Here is a 12,468-nt window from a genome sequence, read left to right on the forward strand (position 1 = left end):
CAAAATCTTACGAAGTTTGTAAACCACATCGCCATAAAAACCAGGCTAAAATATTTCCGTAATTTATGATAGCGGTAGCCCGGTTTTAGAAGCTTGCTGGTAATAAAAATATTCCGCTCGTTGAAATCCTTGACGTTGTTACAAGCTCTAGCGAATCTAATTAACTGAGAAACATAAACCCCGTAGGATGTTGCATGGGGTACGTCTCCATTCAAATGTGGATAATTAATTATACAAAAGTCAAAGTCATCTCTTTTATCATAAATTTTCGTGCGAATAGAATTGTTGTTGATAGTAATATGAAGATCCAAAAATGATGTACTAAAATTTCAAGAGTTCGTTTTATTAAGTTGTAGTTCATGCGGATAAATGTCAGACACCATTTGATCAAAATAAGGATTATCTAAATTAAAAATATCATCAAGGTATCTGGAAGTATTATTAAATGCGACTATAACATCTTGTTGTTTCTCTTCACCTGTAGGTAGAATTATAAATGCACTGATAAGAAGTTTTCAAATATTCATACATGCATGGATGAAAGTTTAAAATTTCTGACAATCCTGAATTTCCTAAAATAGAGAAATACAGAATCCCTAAAGAAAGCAAGTGCAAGTTACCGTCCACGCCCCACGGTACTGGAAAGTGCAAAATTACCGTCCACGCCCCCTAGCACCGGCTTAAGCAGAATTACATTGAAACACGATAAATGGTGAAATTTTGAATTTAGAGACATTCGCAGATATGTTCAAACGGCGATTATCATGGAACCTTCAATGTGACACAGTAGTGCCGTGCCATCCCATTAAAAGCTGCGTATGGTCCCCAAATAAAAGAATGTGTTGCCCTAAACGAGGAAACAATGGGCGGAACTAAATAAAATGGAGTTTTGAAAGGGGATCTGAGGTTATGAAGGCTGCGTATCACAGACAAGACGTCAAAAGACAAATTTGAAAAGCTGGCAACATATCCTAAGGGTGATTCAACAGTATTCAAGTAGGAATACTGGAACCACCAAAGTTCAAAAAGGCCAAATAGAAGAAACTTAAAGTACCACATAACATGTATACACAACAATAATGTCGTGCTGAATGATCTTCAAAGATCGGAAATATAACATCATTGATTAAATGTACGGGGAGACTTTTTACAGCCGCCACACGGCACAAATAACACGAATGTGACAATAAAATAGAGAAATACAAAGAAAGGTCTGTTTACGATAGTGATCCCTCTAACTGAGCTTTTTGTACATGACTAGAATAATCATTCAGTAAATCCTGTTTCTCTGACTCAGTAAGTTTGCCGACTGACTGAGTTTATAACTAAATGTCTGACACCTTTGGCATAAATCTGTGGCAAGCCTTGAATTGTTATGTGTGGTTAAAGGTCATCCTATATCTTTTCAATATCCATTTTCAGAGGCACTGGTATTATATAAACTGTGAATATTCTTTTTTATCTGATGGTAAAAGTAATACAGTTTTTAGGTATATTTGGTAGACGGCCAGGTATCGGCAAAGCATTTTCTGTTGCATACTTTGTTATGAATTTCTTGATTTTATTCCTTTGATCAAATGTCAAGCTATTTGGAGATTGTTCTGACTTGTTACCATGAAGACGGGGAACAATTCCGTCTTCGACAAGTGACGGCGATTCGTCATAAAGAATTTTTTGATACATTATGGGCAAAGCAAAATAACGCTCTGCATCTCTGGCGCTATTAAATAACCTCATTAAAATCTACTTTTTGGGAGCATGGAGTGCAATTATATATTTCATTACAGCCACATGATTCAGCCTGAAATTTAGCAACTATCTCGTCCTCTACAATATCTATGCTTCGTTTTACTAAAAATACAGTCTCCTCTATTTCATTACTGTTTACTATGCAATCATCATTTATTTCATTGTCATCATCATCATCACTATAGTCATCATTATTATCACTAACATCATGTTCGTTAATTTCATCATCAGCATTCATAAAATATGATAAACAAGATCAACAAGGAAAAGCAGCATTCAAGGAACGCAACATATAAAACTAGCTTTAAAAAGTTTCACCATAAGAGGGATTAGGAAAATCTTGGTATAGATTACTGACTAGATTGAATATCTGGAAAAAAGTTCATGAATCAAATATGCATCGTATTCGTAAAAAAAAACTCATAAGAAATAGTGCTAGACATCGGAAGCATTTCTGGCTGACTCATTTTAGGACCTTTTTTTTACACAATTACATTTTTTTGTTTGTTTATATAACTCTGCTGTCATTTTTTATGTTGCTATCAACAAACCGTTGTCCAGGAATTTAATTTTGTCATTCTGGGTTAAACTGTTTTCCGATAATTTACATATTTTAGCAAAAATATAATAATAAAAATACTCACCTTGAACGCCGCCTTTCCTTGTTGATCTTATTTATCATATTTTACCCAAAATACCCAGTAAATGTAAGTACATGTATTGTCAAAGCAGACATTGCCAATGAAAGCACCAAATATCGAATCAATTTACTAATTATCGCCATTTCTGGATGGCAAAATATATACATTAAAACGAATTGAACAGTTCTACCTGTACGCATACCTTTAGCCAATCAAAGCGAATCATAAATATTACATGTGCTTACAAGTCATTTGTTATATAGTTAAGCGTTGTTTCTATTTGCAGATATACGGAAAAAATAACGAAAATAATAAAAATGGCGTCAAATAGCTTGGTTTTCTCGATAACGAAACCCGATTTTTTGCATTCCATTTCACATTATCAATAGAATCTTTCCCTCCTCCAACCTCTCTTCTCTTGCTTTTCCATATCGCCCCAGTTCATTCTCTCAGCTGTTTAGCCCACCTGTCACAAAGTGACAGGGTGAGCTTTTGCGATCGCTTTTCGTCCGGCGTCCGTCCGTCGTCCGTAAACTTTTACTTTAAATGACATCTCCTCATAAACCGCTGAGCCAATTTCATCCAAACTTCACAGGAATGTTCCTTTGGTGGTCACCTTTAAAAATTGTTAAAAGAATTTAATTCCATGCAGAACTCTGGTTGCCATGGCAACCGATAGAAAAAACTTAAAATATCTTCTTTTAAAAAACTCAAAGAGGTAGAGCTTAGATATTTGGCATGAAACATCTTCTAGTGAGTGTCTACCAGGTTTGTTCAAATAAAAGCCCTGGGGGGTCAAAATTGGCCCAGCCCCAGGGGGCCATTGATTTTCCCTATATGCATATAGTAAAAACTTCTTTTAGAGAACCCAGAGAGCTAGAGCTAAGATACTTAGCATGAAAGATGTTCTAATGGGTGTCTACCAAATTTGTTCAAATAAGAGCCCTGGGGTTAAAATTGGCCCTGTCCCGGGGGTCATTGATTTTCCGTATATGTGTATTGCAAAAGCTTTTTTTAAAAATCTTCTTTGAAAAACCCAAATAGCTAGAGTTTAGATATTAAGCATGAAACATCTTCCAGTTAGCGTCTTCAAAGTTTGTTCAAATAAAAGCCCTAGGGTCAAAATTGGCCCTGCCCGGGGGACATTAATTTTCCTTACATGTGTATAGCAAAAGCTTAAAAATCTTCTTTGAATAAAAACAAATAGCTAGAGTTTAGATATTAAGCATGAAACACCTTCTAGTGAGTGTCTTCAAAGTTTGTTCAAATAAAAGCCCTGGGGTCAAAACTGGCCCCGCCTTAGGGATGTCATTGCCTTTAACTATATGTGTATAGTAAAAACTTAAAAAATCTTTTTTAAAAAAGTCAACGAGCTAGACCTTAGATGTTTAGCATGAAACATCTTCTAATGGGTGTCTACCAATTTTGTTCAAATAAAAGCCCTGGGGTTTAAACTGGCCTCGTTCTGTGGGCCTATATACAGGTGAGCGACTTCAGGGCCATCATGGCCCTCTTGTTTGAATGTACATTCTCTCCTGTTTTCCCTCTCTTCGATATATTTGGAAAAATTGATTGCCACTACAAGTATGTTACGGTTACCCCCCAGATGTTAAAGGAAATGAACCAGTGTAGTCTATCGCAACCACATCCAATCATACACCATCAATAAAGGATGTCATAGGTGCTCTTGGTAGTTTAGTTGTGCTTTTGATTGTCTGCAGCGCATTTGTCGTACAAGCGCATGTGCCGGTGGTTCTATGTTCCTGTGTCGTGTGGGGGTTGTGTTCATTAAAGAGGCATACCCTATTATTTTGGGTTTTTTAATTAAAACCAAACATAAACAGGACGAATGACTTTAAAAATACTCACAATACCTGAACTTTTCAACCAAATATTCCATATATTAACAAAGATATCAATGAAATACCATTTCCGTTTTATCATCATCATTCGTGAAAAAATTAGATTTTATTCGTCAGCTTTTTATACTCGATAAATTACGGATATTTCCGTACATTTCCGTTTTGTAATCGGTAGATTCAGCAACAGTAAACATTTGACTCAGTAAAATGGTAAGAAAATTTGATTTGCGTTGTGTACAAGCTTTAAAACTTCTAAACTGGGCAGCAGATGGTATCTGAACATCGTTTACCATACAAATAATTTGTATAAATATTCTTTGAGCGTTTAATAATAAAAACTATACGACTTGAGGCTCCTAAGGGGATATTGTTTACGTTTGTTAATGGGAGCTGGATGTTGTTTTTTAAATCTGCCATTTCGTCAAATACTAAATAATATAAGAGGCATCAAAGTAATTCGCAAATCGAACAGTTAGTCAAACTTGTAATATACGTACTCTATATGATGAAAAGTATTTTCTGAAGAAAAAATCTCGCATTTACACATACATGTAGATTCTATTTCTGAATAAAAAATATCGGGTTATTTTAAGCAAAACAAAAAATAGTTTTTAGTGGGACACTTATATTTATAGAAAAATATAGTGTTTGTGATGCTGATCAACAAGTTTTCCAAATGTTATTACAGGCACTGACCCAACACGGGGGAGAATCACGCCGTTCGTTACCCAAACAAACAAGATGGCGGATGCAGCCAAAAAGTAGGTTTTTCCCTTTTTTCTCTGAAATTCGTGATGTTCTAATGTAAAAGTACATATAACAACCTTCTCCACAATTTTCCTGGCACACAGGATTTTATTTCATAAAGTTTTGTCCCGTACTTCATCTGAAATGCGCGTCACCAGATTCGAAGTGAGAGAATTTTCCACCGGTTTGATCGTGGTAACGTACGGCTTTTTCTCTCAAATTCACTGTTTCTTTTACATATTTGTCAATTTACTGAAACCACTGACCTTAAAAAGTTGTAATATGTCGTTATCTAAGCATTCATACCCATTCTGGCTAGAATAACCGCTGAAAATATTAATATCGGGGCATTTTTTGGAAATGATAACGTATGGCGCACAAAATATCAATGATAACGTACGGCGCATTTTTTTCTGATTAATTGATTTTCTATATAATAGAAACGTCATGTTTACAAGACATAACAGGATGTGTAGAACCAAAAAAAGAAACTGAAGTAAATAAGTGTCAAGCTTTATTTGTCATCCAATGAAAGCGCTGTATTTCTTAAAAAGTTCTTTGTGTAAATTTCATAGAAGAACAAAAGTCGATGATATATCAAAGTCCGTTCATAGCAGCCTTCTATTTTTCATAGTGCTTCATAGAACCGCGTTTGTGCAAATGGACAGGTAAAGTGATGAAATAAAGTAAGTCATACAGAAATAAGAAATATTTTCCGGTCGCTATCGCTCCCGTCGAAGTTTCTACTTTCTGTAGAACAAAACGGATGAACACTAACATATACTTCGTAAACACTAGTTTAAGAGTGGCGTAATAATTTTTAAAACCGTTCTTCCATAAGATAATGACGTCATCTAAGCGCATAAGCGGTCTGGCATAAAAGGTTTCAGACGGGTTTTCCGGCATGGATAAAAACATCGAAATCCAAATCCTATTTGAAACTGTATATTTAACACTAGAAACTAATAAGCAAATTCCCATGCTGATACCTGCAATACTTTTTTTAAAAGAAATTATTGTTTTTGTTGGGGCGTTTGTGGAAAAAAAACGTCAGAATATGATAGGCAAATTCTTGCATGTACATGTAATTGTTTTGATCAAATTATGACGTTCCTTTCATTTACAATTATGAAATCCCCAATTGATGCGAAGGGACTTTCATTTTTTAGGATATGTGTATTAACATATGGTAATTGCGTTTATGTATTAAAAATCGAATTATATGCAACACTTTTGCATTAATGGTTCATGTAAAGTATGTTTTTTTGTATTGATGTACATGTATTTGTGCATATGTATATGTTCATTATGCAACTACTTAACAAAATTTCGGCTTGTATTTACTTTATCAATCAAAATTGATCTTCTCCAAACTTTTTCATGATTTTTGATATTATGTTTATATGAACTGTTCGTTATTGGGCATGTTTTATGTCCTCATCGCCTTTAAATCCTATAGATTGGAAAAAATAAAATGACAAACTGTAAGGCTATGTCACGTAAATATATCTGACGTCATAGTAGCACAACGTCACGCTAAATGATAGCGTTTCAATATTAACTGCCCATCAAATAAACAGAAAATTTCTTATTTATTAATAGTAAAAGTACATGAAACGAGTTAGTTACGAGGATATAACACTGGCTGGGGCGACATCAAGGGATGTTTCTGCTAAAAAAAATAGCGAGGCCGTAAGGCGGAGACAATTTTTTGCAGAAACATCCCGAGATGTCGCCCAGCCATTGTTATATCCTCATTACTAACTCGTTTCATATAATCTACTATAACTCTTTTATCGGAATGGCATAACGTTTTCTTTTTTTGTACTAGAAATAAAAAAAAAAAAAACATAAGTAATAAACAAGCAATTATCATAGTATTGCAAGCAATCCATCAGTCCCCTACCGGTTAGAACCCCATCAACATTCTGAAGGGCCATTGGCCATTCACTAATGTTTCAATTTTTTAAGTAAATTTGTTGAAAAAGTTCTTTAAAAGTGATCATAGGAAACAGTTTTTATGAACAGACAGACAGACGGACTGAAGGACACTCTCAAGTTAATATTTGAAACATCCCTGTTACCAAAATATAACATTTTAAAAGCAAAATTCTTAAAGAGGAGATAACTCTTGAATTAAAGATGCAATTTCATAAAAATTTTCAGCTCTTTTTGACTAATCACAAATATTGTTATATTTGCCATGTTTTAAGCCAATTTGTTGCCAAGGCAACTGATATTTTTTCAAAATAGGAAGAACAGATAAGACATGCATAATCTCAAGACTGCTATTTACCCATATGTCAAGTTTCATAAAAATATTTCCAGTACTTTTTGAGTTAAAACTGGATTCAGTTTATGTGTAAAATTTGCCATATTTTCAGTCTATGTGTTGCCATAGCAACCAGAATGTTCAACATAGGAAGAAAAGAAAAAGACGTGCATAATCTTAAGACTACCATCTACCCATATGTCAAGTTTCATAAAGATATTTCCAGTACTTTTTGTGTTATCACTGGATCCAGTTTATGTGTAAAATTTGCCATATTTTCCGCCTATATGTTGCCATAGCAACCAGAAATTTCAAAATAGAAAGAACAGAAAAAGACGTGCATAATCTCAAGACTGCCATCTACCCATATGTCAAGTTTCATAAAAATATTTCCAGTACTTTTTGCGTTATCACTGGATCCAGTTTATGTGTAAAATTTGCCATATTTTCAGCCTATTTGTTGCCATAGCAACCAGAATTTTCAACATAGGAAGAAAAGAAAAAGACGTGCATAATCTCCATACTGCCATCTATCCATATACCAAGTTTCATAAAGATATTTCCAGTACTTTTCAAGTTATCGCGGGATCCAGTTTTGTGGACGGACGGACTGACGGACTGACAGACAGACGGACGGACGGACAGATGGACGGACAGACGGACGGAGGGTAAACCTAAAGTCCCCTCCGGTAAACCGGTAGGGGACTAATAAATAAATCGTTGGCTACATTATAGTTATTTATGATAAGGCAGTTTTTTCAATTTGTTTTGGCTTCCGCAAAAAAAGATATACAAAAGACATCCAATGTTAGAGGCGAATTGTAAACTGTTACCAATATTGATTCAAGATTAAGTGAAAATAATTCATTCATCGGATGTATCTTTTGATTAATTTAGAGCAAATTTCAAAACATTAATTATCTTTGTTTAATTTTTTCATTGTATTTATTTTTATTTTATTGATTCCACTTTTGGAGCCTTTGTGAAAAAACTACATTGATATATACAAGGTGCGAAAAATCTCAAACACTATATAGCAGTCGATTTTTTTCCTATATGAATCAATAAAAAATCTGTACTGCTATATATCAATACAGTTTTCAAATGCTCATTGAAGTGCACTGAGTATAAAGGGTTAGTAAGAACAAAGGAAAAGTTCCAAACCATGCGGTAACTAAATTCATTGAAGTTTTTCGGATAACATCATTTTCTAACTAATTCAATAAAATCAATATAGAACCTATACTCATTCATTATTTTCTGATATTTATTTTTCTTTCATTGAGCGACCAGATTGAATAAACACAGACTCATCTCAAGCTAGTCGCAATCACTTTTCATTTTGTTTATGTTTGACGTGGTTCAGATATTAAGATTTCCTTATCAGAAATGTGTTAGAAATTATTTAAGACTTTTTCTTTGGAAAAGAAAATATATCAAGCCGTCCGTACCTTTTTAACATTTTTGCTCTGCTGAATGCGTTTCTTCTTTCTGATAAGGGGATAAGACCATGATTATCGCACAACACTGGTGAAATTTAATGTGAAGACGACACTACACAAATGTTTCCTGAAAGTGGAGGCTTTTCTTTCCATTCTGCATTTTATACAAAATATTTCCAAACTATATACACGTGTGTTAACAACGAATATGTATTATGCCACCAGCTAGAAAGATATTTATACCCGATGGTGCAGCATTGTTCAATTAATTATTTCTGACCTGACCAACATTATTTTCAGATATATATCATTTCCTACATAAAAAATAATTCATTATCAGCTGATTGGGCAAATGGAAATCCACCAAGTATAGTAAAATGCGCCGTACGTTATCATTGATATTTTGTGCGCCATACGTTATCATTTCCGGAAAATGCCACGATATTAATATTTACAGCAGTAAATCTAGCCAGAATGGGCATGATTGCTTACTTGACAACATATTAAAACTTTTTAGAGTCAGTGGTTTCAGTTAATATACATATATGTAAAAGAAACAGTGAATTTGAGAGAAAAAGCCGTACGTTACCACGATCAAACCGGTGGAAAATTCTCTCACTTCGAATCTGGTGACGCGCATTTCAGATGAAGTACGGGACGAAACATCATGAAATAAAATCCTGTGTGCCAGAAAAATTGTGGAGAAGGTTGTTATATGTACCTTTACATTAGATTATCACGAATTTCAGAGACAAAAGGGAAAAACCTACTTTTTGGCTGCATCCGCCATCTTGTTTGTTTGGGTAACGAAAGGCGTGATTCTCCCCCGTGGACCAATATATCAGACATTACCAGCTTGTGGCAGCCCCAGCTTGTTATAGTTTATGTTGGTCAGGCCTTGCCAAGAAGTAATAATATATCAAAGCAACATCATATTTATAGGACTATTACAGGCACTACATATGATAAATATGCAGATCCCCATCATATAAATACAGTAAACTTCGCTTATAACGAACTCATCGGGACATTCAAAATCTGTTCCTTATATCCGGAGTTCTTTATAAGCATATAGCGAATTAGTTCCTTGTATCAGGAGTTTTTATAGCGAACAGATTTACATATAACAAACTGATTGTTTACCATCGTCCGCCATTATGAAGAGCATTTGATTAAGAAAAAATGGTCATATTTTTCCATTTTAGACACACTACCCAAAAGCGTACTTTTTTGGAATTTGAAAATCCTTTACTATTTCAGTTTTAGATTAACTCCTTTTTTCAATTTCTTATAAAATATCATATTTTCTTTCTAAACTCAATGCTTTTCGTTTTCTTTCCATGAATAAGTATAAACAGAGTTGTTTTTTTCCATCCTTTTACATTGAATATCTTCTATTATATTTTCAGGGTGACTTTACTAATGAATGATATAGATTTCTTTGCGTACTTTGTAGTTTTCAAAGGATTATGCTTGCAAGCATGCGTGATTATGCTGAAAACTGATTATAAATGATCATAATTATTTTACTCGAGCAAAACTATTAAAGAAAAGAAATGATACAATAAAAGGAATAACCGTTTTATCCTGGTGACAAGAACTCATGCTAAAAATATCCTAAAAATGAAACTAGTACGTACTGCTAGAAAAATTCATTTTAATACATGTATTGAAGTACATACAACAATGAACGGTACATTCGGCCGAGTTTTAATCCATGTCAATGAAAACGAAAGTTGAAAATGCGGTATATATTTACGGATGGCCGATATTTTGGAGTTCGTTATAAAAGTGTAATTTTCTGTACTTTTAACGAAAATGGGACTAAGAAATGAGTTCCTTATAAGCGATAATTCCTTATAACCGTGTTCGCTATAACCGTATATTTTTATATTAAATAAAGAAGGGCAAAATTCGGGCCAAAATAAATTGTTCCTTATAACCGAAAGTTCGCTATAACCGTGTTCTCTATAAGTGAAGTTTACTGTAATCCTAAAATCATTTTTCATTACATTAACAAAGAAGTAGATCTATTTTAAACAATTTCAACAGCTTTTTTGGGCGTAGCTGAAATACTAGGATAAATCTAGCTGTGCAGTGGTTTTATATTGTTAAACTGCTATTCCTTTAAAATAATTATGATAGTTTGAAATGTATAAAAACGGTTTTGACTTTTTTAATAGGATACAGAGTCCAATACAAGCAGTGCATCAGGTCATAGTCTCAGGGGTGTATTTGGAGGTGGCGTTAGAGGAACAGGTCGTGGAAGGGGAGGTGGACGAGTTGGAAGGAGGGGGGGACGTGGTGGAAGGAGAGGTGGAAGAAGAGGATCTATTGGTGGAAGGGGTCAAGTTGCTCAAGGGTCAGGTACAGGTCAAGTTGCAAGAGGGCGAGGTGCAGGTCAAGGTGCAAGAGGTCGAGGTGCAGAAAGTCAAGCAGGGCGTGGTGTTGTGAGGCCAGCTGAAACGGAAGATGAGAGGAAAGAGAGAGTGAAGGTATGAAAAGAATAAAAAAAATTGTTTTTCTTCAGGAAAATCTTCACTGAGATTTCATTTAACAGTGAGAAACAGTTCTTGGAATCTTTGTATTAATTTACATTGAAGACTGAAAATGCTATGAAAAAAAGATAATTCCTGATGATAGTTATTTTGATATTATATAATAATATATATATATAATGGAAAATTAATTTACGGGTACTGATTTTATTTTTGGTTAAATACTCTGCTTTTACATGTAATTAATACTTCAGGGACTCGTGGAAAGTTTGGGAGGAGATGCAGCAAAGGAAATTCTTTGTATGGCAGTAGACCGCCAGCCAGGTCTTATTTTAGACATTCTGGACAGGATAGAGCCAGCCCAACCTGCAGGATTTCATCCCCAACCAGGAAGTCCAAGTCCTTCATGGTGCTGTTGCAGTAAGTGCAGGGACATGCCAACAGTGGAAGAAAGGGTGTGTTGTGGATACACTCCAGAGTATTGTTTAAGTCAATTGCCAGTAAGTAACTAATTTCAAAAGTAACTGAAAAACATTATGAAAAGAATTCTAGATGAACAAATAAAGTTACATGTTTATCAAATGGTTTTATGCACATACTGGATGTAAATAAACATTAGAGCGGTTACATAAACACCTTTGGTAGTTCCAAGACGCTGCAAAGACAGGGTTTACTACATTTATTTTCTATAAAACAAATTACTTTCTATATCACTTTTTGTAAACCAAATCATAAAATTTATTTAATTTCAAAACTGACATTTTGATTTTGTGAAATGAATGAGCAATATTTGTTTCAGGACATAGAACAATACATCCTAGATGAAGGAGTCCTTTTTTTTGGCACGACTCTATCGTAGGGAGATATTGGTTTATCCGGATGAACGCGACCTATGTAAAGCAAATAGACATGCAGCATACCGGCAGTTCACATTGTGGAGGCATGGGCGACTCGGGGAAGGTGTTCGGATGGTAATCCCATCATGTTGTGTGTGGACAATTAGGGACCGCTACCCTGACCCATATGCACAATACACAGGATTCAAAGCATCACGTTTAAGTTAAATTAGTTGCACATATACTGAACCAAAAAAGAAACTTTCGCAAAGTATGTGCCAGTTGTTCAAGGGTACCACTTAGATGTACACACATATATACATGTAGTAGTTTGTAAAACTCGTTTTGTTTGCAAAATCGGTCCAGCTAATCCCGTATAAAAGCCCGATAATGTTTATTCAACGTAAAAATCGAGTTCCCC

General features: G+C 34.6%; 1 protein-coding gene across 1 annotated transcript; it reads left to right on the top strand.

Moving 5' to 3' along the window:
- Positions 1-2,330: 2,330 nt before the first annotated feature.
- Positions 2,331-11,715, top strand: LOC132714759 (5E5 antigen-like; the record flags this gene model as incomplete). The annotated part of the gene is made up of 3 exons (XM_060697678.1): positions 2,331-4,462; positions 10,897-11,208; positions 11,466-11,715. Coding segments are annotated over exons 1-3 (565 nt in total), but the record flags the coding sequence as incomplete, so codon positions are not given.
- Positions 11,716-12,468: the final 753 nt, after the last annotated feature.

Source organism: Ruditapes philippinarum, unplaced genomic scaffold (assembly GCF_026571515.1).
Source record: "Ruditapes philippinarum isolate M1 unplaced genomic scaffold, ASM2657151v2 ctg12922_1_1_1_1, whole genome shotgun sequence".
Lineage (NCBI taxonomy): Eukaryota > Metazoa > Mollusca > Bivalvia > Venerida > Veneridae > Ruditapes > Ruditapes philippinarum.